Raw genomic sequence first — 19,408 nt, 5'->3', positions numbered from 1 at the left:
TTGCATTTTCAGAACCTCCTAGAAGATCTAAAACTAAGATTTTAAATTTTCCTTTGGACAGAGTTTTAGTTTTTGTACCCTCTTTCTTAGAGGTTATCAAAATGTGATGAGACAGGTAGACTGATCCAGGAAATCTCAGATTTTGCATACCTCCTTCTGTAGGTTTTCCAAGGGATTATCTGCTCCCTTGTCCAATTTTGGCAGGAAACAAAATAAATCATTTCAGCAGAAAGCAGATATTAAAATAACTTAAAATGAAAATTGATAAAATTAAGAAAGAAGCCCCCCCACCAAGAACAAAGGACTGCCAAATAAGACAGAATTACTGTGTTAAGGACCCTGTTGCCCCTTTCAACTCTGACAGTGCTTTATCCCTTCTGGAAAGACTGAATCTCCATTTCTCGTTTTAGCAACAGATTGTTTCAGACAAATGGGTTCTGAGACTGAGGGAATGTAGACCAACAATACATTTACTAACATATAATTTCTCTGCATAATCAACAATTATGTGTATTTCTTCACGTCTTGTTTCATAAAATGGCACTAAAATTGCATTTCTCAGTGATATTATACAATTAATCTATTGCCATTTAATAAACCTGACCAAAAATTATAACAATAAAATAATATAAAAATGTATTTGCTGTAACATAAATTATAACATCCATAGTTTTATATAGCTTTGGCACCCTTTGTCATGTCTCATTCTGCTTAAACTGCAAAGGAAATAGCAGTCGGCTGAGAGCCTCTAGTGATATCTCTGTCATAGCCTTTTAGGCAACAAGTCAATGCCCATAACTCAGATTTTACCAGAACCCTATCAGTTTTATGACAAAACTCTTATTCACCTGGAATAAATAAATCTGTTTCAGTTCCTCTGAAAATATTATTAATCTGTCAGCTTCTGAATAGCCAAATCTTTCAGCTAACCTCTTATAAATCTAATATACAGAATCTGCAGTTCCTTCATAATGCAGATTCTTCCTGCATTACTACAGCTACACTTAACAGACAATGCTGTTTTCTCATCAGCTAACAGTCTTTACCTGAAGAGTACAAATCTCTCAAGTTTCTCTTTGCTAGATGCCCTCAATGACTGTGTTCCTTCAGTTTTCAGAATTTTTCTCATAGACTGAACAGCCTGTACCCAGGAGTCTTCATTGATTAACTACTAATTCATTGATTAACTACTAATCCTAGAGTACTTTCTTTGCATCGTCTGCATATAAGAAATTTTTTAAACCATCTGGATAATGTGCAAGGAAGTAGGCAGGATATACCAGATGGGATTTCTGACCCTTTGATTGTATGGCTTAATAATTGGCTAGAATTTACTTCTCCACTTTTTATCATCAACCGAAAAGTCTCGTTCAACAAAGAACATGCTCCCAGTTCTTAACTTGGATGGCGCAGTAGTGCAGATGGTAACATTGTCACCTCACAGCAAGAGGTTCTCCAGTTTGATTCTCAGCTGGGGTGCCTTCGCTGTAGAATCTGCATGTCCTCTCTGCGTTTGTGTGGGCTTGCTCAGGTTTCCTCACATGTTACAAAGACATGAGTCTTGAGCATTTCTCCTCAGGTCTCCACTGAAAATTGGTCCGTTCCAAGTCGGACTTTCCCAGTAAACGAATGTTAAATAAATAACTATCACAGTTTCCCAAACCTCAAAAGCATGTCTTATTTCAACTTAGAGATTTTTGAAGTGGGACAACACTTGTCTGGGGAACTTGAATGGATTTAAACTCATAGAAGAAAACTGTTGTTGTGCCCCATCCCTTTTAATGTCAGTGTCTGTCAAGCCTGCCTGTTCTACAATAAATAGTTTTTTTTTTGTAGAAAGCTTTTACAACTGCCCCTCTAAGATTTGTCATGTATATTTATTAATCCTGTGTTCTTTTATCTCACTAAGTCTTCCTGATCAGAAAGTTTCTCTTTGAGCTAAATTTCAACTGTATATTTCCTGGTTTCAGCTAGTATATCATATCATAATGATCACTTAACACTAGGTCCATCTGTTGCTACTTTTTATATCAGGATGCCACATACTACTCTATTATTTCCTTCAATGCCAAGTTTCATTAAAAAAAATTTGAGCAGGGAAATGTTTATGTCCTTCTGGAGGTACCCATTATATTTTCCTTGCCTTCTCCATATGACTCGATCATTCTGCTCTGTCAGGCAAACATTGACTCCTTATCATTTCTTGTTGTCTCCAAACCCTTCCTCTCATTTTGCTCATTTGCAGAATCCTAGACATATAACCACTCAATACTCTAATGCTTTGTTTCCTTTTTGCAGTTTTTAATAGTTCACCTATGGAGAGCACTAAAGATAATATTAGCAACAATGGAGCCAATGGCATTTTCTTAATCTGATTATGATGCCAACTGTTTAAATCATTTGCTCACTGAGGTCAGTATGTGAGTGTCTTCACATTTAATTAAATTTATGGATGCACAATTATTATTACATTTGTTTAATATAATGATACAAGGCTGTTACCTGAATCTAGCTATTTAGTGTTTTACCTGATCTAATAAAATACACTTAATGAAGTGCTGTTTTTTTATTAATTCAGGTGTATGTATGTGGAGGCTTCACTGGGATTGAGTGCTTATTCACAGCTGAAACATACAATTCAGAAACCAACCAATGGACTTTGATTGCACCAATGAGAAGCAGACGAAGTGGGCTAGGAGTGACTGTATATGGAAAATATGTGTATGCGGTAAGAAAATACAGGAAGCAAAATAAACTGATTCTTTATTACTCTTTTTTATATTTTTGGCATGTGAAGTTCGAAAGGTAATACAGTATCTATAACAGAACTAATGTGATTGAAAGAAAAAAAAGAGTTGTTTAAAATGGGAAACCTTTAATAATAATTATTTCATTATTTAAGGAGATACTGACAACTATAAAAGGGAAGGAAAATGTGTTTTTTATTGTATAGACTGCTTTTTTAAGCATGATACCACAAGCTGCAGTAGTATTGTTGCCTCACAGTAAGACGCTGTCCGGTTCGATTCTCACCTAGAGCGTCTTCTGCATGGAGACATGCGTGAATGGGCATACCTTCGTTGAAGGTTGTGCATCAGGGCTGGTAACTCGGCACGTAAAAATTGACTACCAATCATTAGCGGACCGGAGTTCCGCTGTGGCGACCCCTAACTGGGCCGAAAGACACAACAACAACAACAACAATGAGGAAGGAGGTACTAGAGATATCATATCTGCTACAAGACGAGCAGCGAAAGGAAATGAGCAATATAATCTTCATCTGATTGAATGACATGCCTTCATACAGTCATGTGCATGGTAGTGGTAAGGCTATAATGTTTACACTGAAGTAAACCACACCTTTGTGTGCCTCACCTGGAAAGTTGTGGCATGGGGCAGAGGTAGCTGTTATTCAGGAGGAGCACCAAGATGTCTGTTGTCGATTACCAGTAACATAGCAAGGTGCCACATTTTTGCTGTATGGTATTAATTCACATTTTTGCAAAATATTGAAAGAAACAACTTTTCATGAGGTTTACTTGCTGTAATCAGTTACTTAGGTCTCACTGTGGCATACGTCCATTTGGGAAGGGTTCTAAGTATCCCTTTACTGTCATGATGTATGAAACAAGTCTTACTTTGCTTAATTCTACAGAAGTAGATTTTTAAATACTGAAACATACTGTCATGGCTTGCCTTTAATGAACCAAGATTTCTTACTGCAGTAAAAATAAAATTTAGTTCTAGGAACTCTGACTGCTGAGGAATGGCAAAACAGATGGTATTTTCCATATGTTAAGAGCAGCAGAAGCATAGGGAGGGAGACAGTCTCTAACTTTGTAATGTCTACTAAGGGATGTCAGAAAAAAAATGTGATTCTACTTTATACAAATGATGAGGGCAAGAGAGATGCAAAAAAAAAAAAAAAAGCAGAAATGGTTTAATTTAGTAACAAATAAGTTCAGAGGGGCACAAAATCCTAGGTAGGATGACTTCACAGTTAGAAAATAATGTCAGGTAGCCTTTAATATGCTCACTGGTGAAGTTTACCAAATTGCAGACAATGGAAGTAATAATGATATGGCCTGTCTTGATTTTATCAAAATATCTGACACAGTCCTATAAAAAGCTTGCTTAGCATGCTAGCCAACTGCTCAGTGTATCCCCGGAAGATGTCTTATGCTAAAATAGGTTGTGGGCAATAGGGCACACAAAGTAACAACAAATAAAATCCCTAGTAAATAAAAGAGAGCTAGAAGTGACATATTGCATGATTCATTTCTAGGAATAGTACTCTTTGGTTGTAATAACAGAGACATCTCAAAGACAGACCGTCAGTGGAGTTACACCTCTGTAGATACCATAAAGATCTGCATCTGCATTTGATACAGAGAATGATGAAAAAAGGACATTGTAACATTAGAGGAATTGCCAAATGTATGAACATTTAAAACCATTAGAAATAATAAATGCATGTTATTGCATCTGGGTAATAAAAATCCAGAAGATGGCTACTTAGAGAGAGACGTACTTATAGTAAAGCACAGGAAGGATATTGATATAATTATATCAGATTATACAAACTAGGCATTGAAGGTAAGAAAGCAGTTTGGAAAACCATAGGGATTCTGGGAGGCATAGGAAAGAGTACTAGCTGAAAAAAAGAAAAGCATCCTTTTCTTGTAAGACTCTTGGTGAGATCCTGGTTTGAGCACTTCTTGCTATTCTGGAGATCTCACATCTGCAAAGAATACCAAAAGAATGGAGGCAATAACAAAGACTAGGATCAGTAAAAGACACATGAAAAAAAAGGAAGAGGGGGAGATTACAGGAATTTAGAATGTGCATACTGTATTAAAATAAGGATATAGGAGTCACAATAACATTTAGGTACCTTAGGGAATTGTAATCAAAGCAGGCAGCACCTTTCAGAGGGGAAGATATACAAGCATAAGGCAGTACAAGCTGAAGGTAAAGGCAAGGTGTCTTAGAATTCCTGCAGGTATAATTCAATATTACTGTCTGGTACTGACCTTCAAAAGCCCTCAAAGATTGTATGACCTCTTATGGAAAAGACATTTCTGGAAACTGTATGCAAACTATTAAATCAAAAAATTTTGATTTATAAAATGTTAAAGAAAATGTGGACTCAGATCTCATCCTTTTCCTTTCCGTGCATCCAGGAGGATCAGGAGAGTCCTAAGAAAGTGTGAGTGAACTTCCATGATTCACAACTCAGCTTTTCACTAGAACATTTCCTCATCCACTTCTTAATTTGTCTAAAACTATATAATGTCCGCCCACTGGATAACATTAGCATGTTTTAAGGCCCTAAGAAGCAGATGACTGGCTAAAAAAGTGTGCTAGGGACAGAACTGAAGAGGGGCACCAGCAATAATATAGAGAGGCCTACTCACTGCCATTAAGGGACAGAACCACATCTGCTAAATGTAGGAGAGATGGGGAATATAATTACTACAAGTAAAAGAAGACCTTTCCCTCCCTCTATTTTTATCTCCTTCCAGGTTAGTTGTGATTGGGAATGCTACCTATTTCCCATCATACTTTTGAAAACATAGATTTTAAAATGATTGTTAAGTCCTTAGTATTTTTCATATCCTAATCTCCTGCAGTTTTTTTTTCAACACAGCAACAAGTTTTCAGATATGAAAATAAGAAAACGTAAACATCAAAGCTCATTCCTGAATTTCCATTTAAAAGAAACACTGACTGCTCTACTTTACAGGCACTTACCATAGTATAGATTGGTATTATAATTTAAGAAAAATCTGAGAAATGCCTGCTCTCTGGAAGAGATAGATAAAGCCATGAATACTATTTAGAATAGTTGATCTTGGATAGTGACTCTTATTTATTCATTTATCTATGCTTTGTTGACTGGGTAGTCCCACCAGGCCAATATCCACTTTTCAGGGAGACAAGTGGTGGTATTCATACTGACTAGGGAACATTTGACTGGGACATTATGGAATTTCCCCACTCTTTGTGAGTTTCTGTTTGGATGTAAACTGACCAAAAGTACCATTGAAAGAATGAAGTTAGAGAGGTCTTGAAAGTAGCAATGAAGTGCAGATTACTACCATAAGTGATGGTGGATTATCCAATGAAAAATTTTGCAACTGCCATTGGAAGATGAACCAACCAATGAGGAGGATGCTGCTTAAGTCAGATGATAGAGCAGTATGAAACAGTTTTACTGGCATCTGAGGAGGCCAAGATGAACGTCGCTAAGGAAATCATGGCAGTGGCTGCAAGTAAAGCCTTCTGTGGATTCAGTTATGGTGAATACTGAGATTACAAAACTGAAGCAAGAAAATGCATTTGTTTCTCAGCCTAAATCCTGTACACAAATGATGTTGCAAAAGGCAGGAATTGCTTTCTAATACTACAGGTATGAGAAATCATTTACTGAATTTTGAGATCTTATTGTAGCTCATTATGTTCTGCAATAAGATGTTAGACCAGTAATCCACATGTGTAAAAAGCACTTTTGTGAGCTTACCTTTGAAAGTTTTGGACTTGCAGACATTTTTCCTTGCTGTAACTGATAGCAAGAGACTATGCTTACCTTGGGCTGAATATGGCTTGAAGGGGTTACATTTAATTCAGAAAAAAAATGTTAGTACAATTTAGAACTTATGACATAGAGAGCAAGGACATTAATGAATATTTTCACGTGTCAAAATGTATTAAGTATATCTAAATTAAATGGTGAAAGAAAACTTTGAACTGGATCCTGAGAAGTCTGGACTAACTGAATGCATGTGAGGGCATACTTGTCTGTATTCCAAGAATTATAGAACTGAATAGAAAAAAGCATGTGTAATAAATAGAAATCTTCCAAAACATGTTATTATTGCTGTTCAGATGGACATGTATACAGCAGTGTGATAAGAGAAACTGTATACAAGGTAGTGAAATGGGTCATTTTAGTAAAGAATATAAAATGAAATGTTGGACATGTGTATGAGAAGGGAATTTCTTGTTTGATTGTCCATCTCTTCATGATTTAGAAACAAATGAACAGACTGTAGCTGTTCAGACTGATATTCAGTGGAGTTAATGATACACATAACATGATTGATTCAAATGAGGAAGGGGGAGCTAGTGATGAAGGAGGGGAGGTTATTGTTAGTAATATTGGCACAGCAGATGATGGTGAAATAGATTCTATAGCAGAAGTTGATATTGGGTGAGGAAGATATAGACAACGATTCTAATGCAGGTTTAAAAGGAAAAGTAATACTATAGGTAAGAAAGTCAGAAAGATAAAATTAATACAAGGGGAAAAATAAAAAAAAAAGTGGAAGGGGAGGGGTAGTATAAATATTTGTTCCCTGAATGTTAAAAGTGTTACTATAAAGTGAGAATAATGACTGCTTGTAATTTTTGCAATAAATAAATAAATAGCTATCAAGACTCTAAATGCTTCTGAAAAAGATCAGCTGCAAACATGAAAAGGGTCTGCAGTGTGGAGTTTCCAGGTAGGTGTTTGTTGTAGAATAACACTTTATGTTAACCTTCTATTTAGATTATGGATATATTAACTGTAACTCCAGTTGATTTACAATGTGTGATTACAGGTTATAGGGCATACTATTTGTATAATTGTACTATATGGATATATAAACATGAAAAAGAGAGGCTTTATTTGAAAGGTTAAAGCAATATGTCACCATTAATAATGATATAGTTGTTATACTTTACCCAACACTTTAGTCATAGGTGACTCTGTAGTCAGGGACACTGAGGTCCCACTCACCAGGCTGAACAAGGAGAAAATTACAGTCAGCTGCCTGTCGGGTGCCAGGATCCACCACATAACGCATGCACTCAAGTCACTCCAAAACAAGTACAAATATGATTCTGTCATTCCCATGTTGGAGTGAATGACTTGAGACATACCTCCCTGGACTACATGAAAAGAGACATGGAGGAGCTCTCCGATCTTGTAGCCCAGGCAAGTCTGAACCTAGCCCTGAGTAGCATCCTGCCATCACCCAGAATGATATCACATTTCAAGGACAAAATGATTGACTTCAACAATTGGCTAAGCTTCTGGTGTCATTCAAAGGGGACGACATGATCGACAGATCACGATGCTTTGCCAGAGATGGTCTGCACCTGTCGCCCCAGGATTCAGGTTACTGGCTAAGGCTCTTGCCACCCCTATAGTGCCTTTTTTAGGCAAAGTTCAAAGGACAAAACCACCACCGTAACAGGTACAAGCATGCAAAATCTGAAGGTAATGCTACTCAATGCTAGAAGTCTAAACCTCAAAATGCACTCTCTCGAGGCACTCATAAAAATGGAGAACATCAATATCTGTGCAGTAACTGAGACCTGGTTCAAGGCTCCAGAGAGCACCCCTGCAATACCAGGCTACAACTCTTACCACACTTTTCGGCCACCAAACCATGACCGAAACACTAAAGGTGGAGGAGTGTCCATATTCACCAAGGATATTCACAACACCAGGCTAGCTGCTCAACACAATGTGTCTGAAATTCTCCAGGTACAACTAACACTCGATAAGACTGCAATCCAAATTGTAGCTTGCTACAGATCCCCCACCATGCCCCAAGATTCTCACTACACCTTTCTAAATATAGTGGAAAATATATTAAGCTACAACCAAACACCCTAATACTGGGTGATTTCAACTACCCTGCCATTAACTTGGAAAACTACTCATGTACCAACACCTTTGCCCAATAGTTCTTGGAATTCATAAATTCCAATGCCCTGGATCAACTAATTCTTAGTCCCACCAGGGGCTCCAATATCCTAGACCTAGTCATTATGCACATGGGAAATCTACGCTCCACACCTATGATCACCCCCTTGTTGGTCAGGTCTGACCATAAGCTAATCACCCTTGACATCCACATTCCACCCCCACCTCCCAGTAAGGAAACCTCCATAAAAAACTTCTTCAAAGCCAACTTCATGCTACTCAAATCAGAAGTGACAAACTTCATGACACCCATGCAGACAGGAACTGAAAGTTTGACTGCTGAATCCTACACTAAGGCACTGTACGAGCACATCCACTCGTGCATGAATCATGCCATCCCCAATAGAACCAAGACACTCTCCTCCAAAAAAAAGAAACCAATCTGGTGGTCCCTTGCCATAAACAAACTTTACAACAAAAGGAAGAAACTGTTGCAGAAAAGAGGAAAATCCCAGGATGCAAAAAACTCCTTTACCAGCCTCAGTAAGAAGCTGAGATCCCTTATAAAATCCTCCAAAGCTAGTTACGAAAATAAAATTGCCAAATATTTCAAAAACAACCCAAGGCATTCTATAGCTATGTCAAGAATCTAAATGGCAATACTCAGATCTGCTCTGAGCTACAACAGGATGGCATTAAATATACTGATCCCAAGGATATTGCCAATATCCTGGCAGATCGATTCAGTGCAAACTTCACCCCCCTCTCAACCTCTAAAGGACCCATCTCAATACTGAAAGATTGCCAAATTCCGGTAATAATGGCCACACAGTTAAAAATCCCACTCTCCAAAGCTAAGAATACAGCATTCATGGGACCAAACGACATCCCAGGCTGTGTACTACATGAACTACAAAATTAACTGGCACCTCACCTAAGTGTCATGTTTAATCATAGCCTCACCTCAGGCTTCGAGCCCACTGAGTGGCGCACAGCTATAGTTATCCCACTCCACAAGGGGGAATCCACCTTGGATCCTGGCAACTACCGCCCCATCAGTCTGACAAGCCTGATCTGCAAGGCCATGGAATGTATTATCATGGAACTTATAAACAAAGACACTGGAAACCTTCAAACACTGGACCCCACACGCAGTTTGGGTTCATGAAGGGCTGATCTTGTCTTCTGAACCATGATTGACCTGTTAGAATCAGTCTCCAGAGCTGTGGACAAGGGTAAGGTGGTCCACACAGCCTAACTGGACCTCACCAAGGCCTTCAACACCATCCCCCACTCTGGAATCATAGATAAACTTACTAAGCTGGGCATTGATCCCTACATCACTCGATGGGTTGCCAACTGGCTTACTGACAGAACCCACACTGTAAAATTAGCCGACTCCAAATCCAGCTCCAGACAAGTGACAAGTTGAGTACCTCAGGGTTCAGTCCTGGGACTGCTCTTGTTTGGCATCTACTTCTCTGAAGTGCAGGCCAATACTAAGGGACTCTGGCTAACAAAGTTCACAGATGATTGCAAACTGGGAGCCATTATTAAATCCCCAAATGATGTGGATATTCTACAAAAGGGCCTTTCAGAAACAGATGCTTGGTGCTAGAGCCATGGGCTCAAGCTCAATGCCAAGAAATGTATAGGTATCCCCTTTGGGAAAAAAACATGTACCCATGAGTTACCACATAGGTGGCAGCACACTAAACACTGAACGTGTGATAAGAGACTTAGGGACACAGGTGGACAGTGGTCTCACCTTCAATAACCACATCACCACAACAGTCAGGAAATCCTTCTATGTGGCACACCTCATCACTAAGGGCTTTTCATCCAGAGAAAAAGGAGGTCATTGTCCCACTGTACTCATCCCTCATTAGATTCATTATAGAATACAATGCCCTGTTTGGTATGCACCTTTCAAGACATCTGCAACAACTGGAAAGGCCACAGAAATAAGAATCACAGGCCCAAAGCAGATGCCCTATGCTGACTGTCTAAAAAAACTCCACCTATACTCTTGTCGCATATCGTCTACTCAGAGGCGATCTCTGCTTAACATACAAGGCCATGTCAAACCCAGAGCTGTTGGACATTCTACACTTAAAGAAATACCAATCCCTCAGAGACACACGCTCCAGGGATCTAAACCTTGTCATCACAATGAACAAAACATGCTGGAGGGATAGGTTCCTGACCCAGAGACTCCCCAGACTCTGGAATAGACTGCCCATACATGTCAAGCAGAGCGCCTCTTTGGCCCTCTTCAAAAGGAACCTTGATGACTGGATGGGAGATAGGAAATTCACCCCGGGGATCACGTCAGTCACCCTGCTAGACAGGGGTCCAGGGAAGTAAATATTGTGGGAAGAAATAACCAGGGAATTGTTATGGTTAGGCTTGTATAGGCCCTAGGGCCGATAGCCTAGTACCAACCTATGAATCTATGCACCTATAAGGACATGAATTGCAATGTGAGGAAGCATAAAGAAAAAGTGAAAGATATAAGAACCTTTCATGAGATGATTAAATTTGGAAAAATTACTCATATATCCCAGTGTAAGACATACCTATAGAAGGGGATTATTCAAAACAGAAATAGATTATTTCTTAGTATCAGGGATTTGTTGATTTTACACTGTTCAAAAGGTGACATAGGCGAGAATAATCAAGCTACATTATGGACTTTAGTAAGCAAAAATCTGGATGCAATCAGAGAAGGAAAAGGAATAAAAATAAAACAAATGGTGTGGTGTTAGGAACGAATAGAACAAGAGAGTGTGTTGTTGTGGAAAACATCACCTAATAATGAAAGAATTTTGTGATAAATTGACATGGTGGGGAGGGGGTACCATTAAAAAAAAGAAATGAAATACAGAAATAAGGTAGAATATCACAAAAGTCTTTGACAAATATGGCAAAATATTATTTAAAGATACAAAGCAAGTTTTGAGATGGAGAAAACAGGACTGAATTTCTAAATAAGAACAAACTAAACAATATGATTTTTAGACGGAAGTTTATAGTTAAAAGTAAAGAACAGGAAGATTCCCATCTTTGCAAAGTTGTATAACAAGATTGGTAGAATGAAAGCTATATACATAAGGAGGGAGTCGTTATGATAAGTCAGGGAAATATTAGCTTTACCTTTAAAATGTCATGGCTGACTTGTGCAATGCACATATGTGTGAAAGTGTCTTTTTAAAAATATATATTTGCAAAAGAAAAAAATGCCGAACTCACAGCAGAAAATGCTAGTATCTGTTATGAATTCGGCATTTTGAGTGGAGATCACACTATAGTGGGGATCGGGAAATGCACCCTTTCCCTCATTGTAGTGCAATCTCAGAGTTAGTATATATAAGTAGCACGGGTGGGAGGGCACAGCCTCTCAAATGGGAGGTGCAGGGGGGCTTGCCCCCTACAAAATGTTCATATCAGAAACCCAGAAATAAATTAAGGTAGTTTCACTCAAAGTCAACATTCCCCGAGTGTCGACTTTCTTTAAGTACCAGGCTTGAATTCCAAGCATTCAGCATTGCCATTTCCGACATTTCAAGTCAGGTAAGAAAACAGTTGCACAAGTGTGTTGTGACATTTTAAAGGTAAACCAAATATTATAATGGTTGTAGGCATGTATAACAGAAATGTTTAAAACATAAATGGTGGAAAGTAGATATTGGAGAGTATGACCATTATCAGATGCGAAGAATACATAAATAAAAAATAAATAAATAGATAGATAGATCGATAGATAGATAGATAAATAGATAGATAGATAGATAGATAGATAGATAGATAGATAGATAGATAGATAGATAAAAAAAGAAACCTTACTAGCTGAGTTAAATAAAACTTTGAATAACTTTTCTTCTAGTGTGACACCAAGACCTAATGGCCTTTGTTAAAACAGTTTTCCTTAAGACATTGAATGAATGGTTACAAGAAAGTACACAGGAAAAAGATATGTATGAACATGTAATACAATTAATATTTAAACGTAAAGGTGATATAGAAAATGTCAATAATTGGAGACTGATCATGTAAAGTAATAGATGTGCTATAATTTTTTCTTGAAGATTTTATAGGAAAAAATAAATATAGTTCTATGTTAAGTCTATAATGTTGTCAGTATCAAAGGAAAAAATATAAAAGGCATTCAATTCCTGGTTTGTAAAATGGCGGACCCTATAAATAAAGACACTGTTCAAGGACCATTATTAGTATGTGATGTAGAGAAGGCATTGAACTTGGTAGATTGTGAAGCTTTGCAAAAATATTGGAATGTTACGCTATAAGTACAAAAATAATAACAGTGATTAGAAACTATGTCAAAAAACTTGGAATAGAGTGGTAGTAAATGGATGGTTAAGGGAACAGAATAAAAGTGATAAAAGAGGAAACCAAATGTATCCCTTAAGTGGACTTCTTTTGAGCTAATTATGAATGCAGTCTTTGAAGGGTGCTGCAATCAATTTTCATTTGGCGAGATAAAATATATTCAGTAATAGTGAATTACCATTGTGGCTTGTTTATGTGGATGGTTTAATTATAGTCACTTTTAGCCCTAGTTAGATGTTCATAGGTTCATAGATTAGTACTAGGCTAACTGCCCTTGTGAGCCATGTTAAGCCTAGCCAATTATCCCTTGTGAGACTCAAACCCTGCACCTTTTGTGTTTGTAAGGCAAACACCTTAACCATTAGGCCACCCTCCCAACCCGTTAACTGTCTTTCAATGTATACAATATAAGTTAAAAGAAGTGGGGTTGGTGTTAAATAAACAGAACTGCAGGGGATATGGTAAAGACTGTAGTACAGAAGGCATTCCATTTGAAATGAAAGGAATAAGTGCTTTGAGAATTAAATATGGAAAACAAGTTCTAAAAATCTAACAGTGGGATAATTTACCAGACTCAAGAAAGCATGCAAGTTATCTTTCTTTAAAATATATATTTGCCACATTATCTAATACAGAAAAAGTTTGTATATTTGGTGGGCATTTATTTATTTCCAAAGAATAAAGAAACATTTTATTATGGATTTTAAATATATTTGAGATTCATGTTTTAAATCCTACAAAAAGAAGGGCTTTATACTGGAAAAAATAAGAAAGGGGATTAGGCCTTAGCAAGTATGTGGTATATTTTGCTTTATTAAATTTGCATTGGGTACTAGTAAGACTGCGGAACAGAGAACAAGATATGGCAGGAAGAAGTTTAAGGCATAACTATTAGAGCATGAGGAAGTGTTTTATTTCTCTCTCTCTCTCTCTCTCTATATATATATATATATATATATATATATATATGTACATATGGATAAAGAAATAAGAATCTTGTAAATAATATCATAAAAGAATATGCAGAGAAAATGCAACTATGAAAGATAAATATAAAGGATATGCTCCAACCTAGAGGACTATGATATGAAAATATAATGGACAATTAATAATAATAATAATAATAATAATAATAATAATAATAATAGTAATAATAATAATAATAATGATAATAATAATTTTGAAATGCCGCCAGAAAGAATAAACCAGGATCCACAAAATGACTTGATTTAACACTTTCGTTTTTAATAAAAACTTCTTCAGAATACCATACATAAAGAAGCTGACCCTATATATATACACACACATATACCCTTTCACCAATTACTTGTGATTAATTAATAAATAAAATAGTGACATCACCAAACAATTAAGTCTAAAAGGCACATGATTTAAATTACATGAATACAAACTTCCATAGATACATAAATACTAAAATACAGGACTGAAAATAGCCACAAATTCCATCATATGTATGTATTAAATTTTTTTTTATTTTTTATTTTTTTAATTTTTTAAATATATCCTTCTGCTTTTAATCTAAGTATAGAACTAATGGATAAATTACTGTTTAGACCTGGTTCTTGTGTTGCATTGGTTCTCAGCTGCCACCTGAGTTCCTTAGCCTCCAGGAAATCATTAAGGGGTCCACCTCTATCCCCTATCACAACTTGTTCTAAAATGGAAAACTTAAAGTTATGTCCTTCATAATTTTTAATGTGTAGAGCCAAGACATTCTTAATGTCTTGTTTTTTGATGTCATAGTAATGTTGATATACTCTACTTCTAAGTGCATTGATCGTCTTCCCAATGTAAAAACAAGGGCATTGGGTACACGTTGCTAAATAGATGGCCACCTTACTGCTACAAGTAAATTTCTTTTTATATACTAATTTCCCATAATTTGGGATAAAAATTGTGCTCCCTTCAGATATGTATTGACATTGCATACAAAACCCACATTTGTACATACCCTTATTCCCACTATAGACTTCAAGGGACCTCTATATCATATTCTTAAGGGTTGTATCTTTTTTGTATACAATGTTGGACACCATTCCCACTTTATCTGTGTATTCCTTACTGATGTTAAATAAATTCCAGTTATGTTGTATAATTTGTGTAATATCTGTAAACTGCTTGTTGCATTTAAAAATTGCAGCTTTATTAAAGGTTTGGGGCTCAGTACTAGTGTCCCCTTCGTGAAAAATATCCATACCTTTACCTACCAATGGGAAAAAGTGTCCATTTTCTCACTTGTTCACCACTTCTTGTAGTATATTTTCCACAAATTCTTTAGGGTAATCCCTCTTTACTAACATATTAATAAGAATATTAATTTGATCTAAAAAATCACAGTGGTTTGATACCATCTTAGCTAATCTAACCACCTGCCCTTTTATCAACGCCTTCTTTTGATGTATAGGATGAAAACTACTGAAATGCAATAGTGTGTTAGAATATGTAGGTTTCTTGAATATAGTGGTCTCAAAACATTTATCCAGATTGTTTTTACTAATAGTAATATCTAAATAATCTATTCTATCATGTGAAATGGTATGTGAAAATTCAAGGAAATCTGTACTTTCCTCAATAAATGTCAAAAATTCTTTAAGTGTATCTTTGCTGTTGTTCCATAGGATTATAATATCATCCAAATAGCGGCCATAATAGTTCCAGTATTTTGCAAAGGGACTAGTAAAGATGAATTCCACTTCCCAGCATGCTAAAACAATGTTGGCAAAAATAGGGCACAAATAGCCCCCATAGCTACTCCCTTACACTGTTTCAATAGTTGTTCTTCAAAAACTATAAAGTTGGTATCCAAAATTAGTTCCATTAGGCTCCTAATAGTAAGGATACAGTCATGTATTAAATTAGTGTGTTGACAAAGGAATGAATAAAACCATTCAATACCAGTGTTATGTGGAATTACTAAAAACAAATCTTTTACATCTATTGTCACAAAAATCACAAAGATGTAGCCAACCACCCCCCCCTTAGACCAATTGTTGATGCGAAAGCATCAAAAATAAATTTCATTGCCAAATTTGTAGATTTACAACTTAAATATGCTCTTTCCAACTGTAATTGGATAGTGAAAGATTCATGGGATCTACTTAGGAAGATTAACAGGAATATGTACAATGAAGCGTTGATTTTTGTGACAATAGATGTGAAAGATTTATACAAATTATACAACATAACTGGAATTTATTTAACATCAGTAAGGAATACACAGATAAAGTGGGAATGGTGCCCAACATTGTATACAAAAAAGATACAGCCCTTAAGAATATGATAGAGAGGTCCCACGAAGTCTATAGTGGGAATAAGGGTATGTACAAATGTGGGTTTTGTATGCAATGTCAATACATATCTAAAGAAAGTGAAATTTTTATCCCAAATTATGGGAAATTAGTATATAAAAAGAAATTTACTTGTAGCAGTAAGGTGGTCGTCTATTTAGCAATGTGTACCCAATGTCCTTGTTTTTACATTGGGAAGACGATCAATGCACTTAGAAGTAGAGTATATCAACATTACTATGACATCAAAAAACAAGACATTAAGAATATCTTGGCTCTACACATTAAAAATAATGAAGGACATAACTTTAAGTTTTTCATTTTAGAACAAGTTGTGATAGGGGATAGAGGTGGACCCCTTAATGATTTCCTGGAGGCTAAGGAACTCAGGGGGCAGCTGAAAACCAATGCAACACAAGAACCTGGTCTAAACAGTAATTTATCCATTAGTTCTATATTTAGATTAAAAGCAGAAGGTTATATTTAAAAAATTAAAAAATAAAAAAAATTTAATACATACATATGATGGAACCTGTGGCTATTTTCAGTCCTGTATTTTAGTATTTATGTATCTATAGAAGTTTGTATTTATGTAATTTAAATCATGTGCCTTTTAGACTTAATTGTTTGGTGATGTCACTATTTTATTTATTGATTAATCACAAGTAATTGGTGAAAGGGTATATGTGTGTGTGTATATATATATATATATATATATATATATATATATATAGGGTCAGCTTCTTTATGTATGGTATTCTGAAGAAGTTTTTATTAAAAATGAAAGCGTTAAATCAAGTCATTTTGTGGATCCTGGTTTATTCTTTCTGGTGGTATTTCAAAATAATTATAATAATAATAATATTATTATTATTATGAGAGGCTGTGGGGAAAATCTAGTGGAGAAAGAAAAAATCAATTAGAGAGATACAATAGGTTTAAAGACATAAAGAAGAAAATATAGCCAACAGCCAGAGGTAGCTTAGCAAAAAATATAAATATGTATCCCAACAAAAAACAAGCTTCCACCAAGGCTGATATCATAAAATAAAACTTTATTCCAGAAGATAAGCGCTTTCACACTTAGTGCTTCATTAGATCATTAAAAACATCACAAAATCACACAAGTTTATATACTCCAATATTAATTAATTAACCAATCAAATAAAAACATCAATTACTGATGTATACTACGCTTTTTCAATGCAGGTTTTAAAGATACAGATAAATTAAGTCCAGACAGCTTATCTGCCTGCAATGTCACAATCCATTTAACTTCAAAGTTCTCTAATCTATTGTTAGAATCACCCCTTCTGTTGCTCACATACACAATCTGAAGGACACTAAAGACAAAAGAATACCTGGGTGCCATGGAAACATGTTTTGCCAATGCATTTAATAGGTTCAAGTGTTTAATATCACCCAAGTTCTGCAGAATGTGCTCTTTCAGCATTCTTACCGTCTTCCCCACATAGAAAGATGTACACAACCTATACCTAGCCAAATTGATCAAGCCTCAGACCTACAATCAGCATAAAAATTTGGTCTAAACAAATAATCAATAACAGGATGTTGAAATTCATGTAGCATAGAAATACAGCTGCATGCTTTACAATTTCTACATTTGTAGTTACCAAGTTGATCAGATAGAGGCAAAGAGGCATGAGTAGATTTGTATCAGAGCTGTCTCTTAAGAGAAAAAGTGTAGGTCTAAAGGCTTGATCTATTTGGCTAAGTATAGGTTGTGTACATCTTTCTATGTGGGGAAGACGGTAAGAATGTTGAAAGGGCACATTCTGCAGCACTCGGGTGATATTAAACGCTTGAACCTATTAAATGCATTGGCCAAACATGTTTCCATGGCACCTGGGCATTCTTTTGTCTTTAGTGTCCTTCAGATTGTGCATGTTAGCAAGAGAAAGGGTGATTTTAACAATAGATTAGAGAACTTTAAAATCTAAATGGATTGTGAGATTCCAGGCAGATAAGCTGCCTGGACTTAATTCATCTGTACCTTTAAAACAAAAGCGTAGTATATATCAGTAATTGATGTTTTTATTTGATTGGTTAATTAATTAATATTTCAGTATATACACTTGTGTGATTTTGTGATGTTTTTAAGGATCCGATGAAGCACTAAGTGTGAAAGCTCTTATCCTCTGGAATAAAGATTTATTTTATGTTATCAGCCTTGGTGGAAGCTTGGTTTTTGTTGGGATACAGGTTTAAAGACATGCTAGAATTACAATTTTTTATGGAATATAATTATAGGTAAATTTCCCATTAAAGGTTTGATAAAGTATAAACATTTCTCAATTTTATAAGAATAAGGCATTTCAATATGTACATTTTTAAAATTAATGTATGGAGGCCATGTCTTGGAAAAGACATATAATACAAAAATGATTTATGGAATATTGTTAATGTAAATGTGGGCATTGTGGTTTATTAACTGTGAGGAATTAGTATGAGAATGCATTGTAAGTTTTTAAGAAAAAAAAAGGACAGGGAAGAGAAACGATGAGTATAAAATGTGTTTCTTGTGTTTTAAGTTTAAATATGTTTTGCTGTTTTACAAGTGACATTTATTTTGGAAGTATGGCAATAGTAAGATAGAAATGTTTTGTTGATACTTAATTGATTTTTGTTTGCATTATTGCATTTGTATATAGTACACAATGTGTATATTGACTTGTGTTTAATAGCGATCCCCTATTGTTTTCAGTAAGTGCTGTTATATCTTTTACATCTAACTGAGTTACCACCATCTCAAGCAGATGGGAATTCAGGAGTGCTGTACCCCCTTTACATTGCATTGCAGTGCCAGTATTGCAAAATTAATCCAAGCATCTGTGGTGGGAACAGAATCCACAGCCTTCTGATCTTGCATGATTCAGCAACTATCCCTTAAATAGACAACAGTCTATCAAATGGCAAAATGAAATTTCATCGTTGCTTCCTGTAACGTTTCCCAAGGATCCATTCTAGGTCCCTCTTATTTAATATCATCAACAATGACCTATATAAAGCAGCCAACAATGCTATCATACAG

The 19,408-nt window shown here is 35.8% G+C and overlaps 1 protein-coding gene across 1 annotated transcript in view; it reads left to right on the top strand.

The window, feature by feature from the left end:
* Positions 1-19,408, top strand: part of LOC122788356 (kelch-like protein 10) — a 62,446-nt gene that overhangs the window by 36,541 nt on the left and 6,497 nt on the right. The window contains exon 4 of the mRNA XM_044055432.1: positions 2,579-2,728. Within this exon, the coding sequence (XP_043911367.1) occupies positions 2,579-2,728 (150 nt within the window). The remainder of the gene's footprint in view (positions 1-2,578; positions 2,729-19,408) is intronic.

The sequence above is a fragment of the Protopterus annectens genome, chromosome 13.part0, assembly GCF_019279795.1.
Source record: "Protopterus annectens isolate FY-2018-M chromosome 13.part0, PAN1.0, whole genome shotgun sequence".
NCBI lineage: Eukaryota > Metazoa > Chordata > Ceratodontiformes > Protopteridae > Protopterus > Protopterus annectens.
This window is presented reverse-complemented; position numbering and strand designations above follow the sequence as displayed.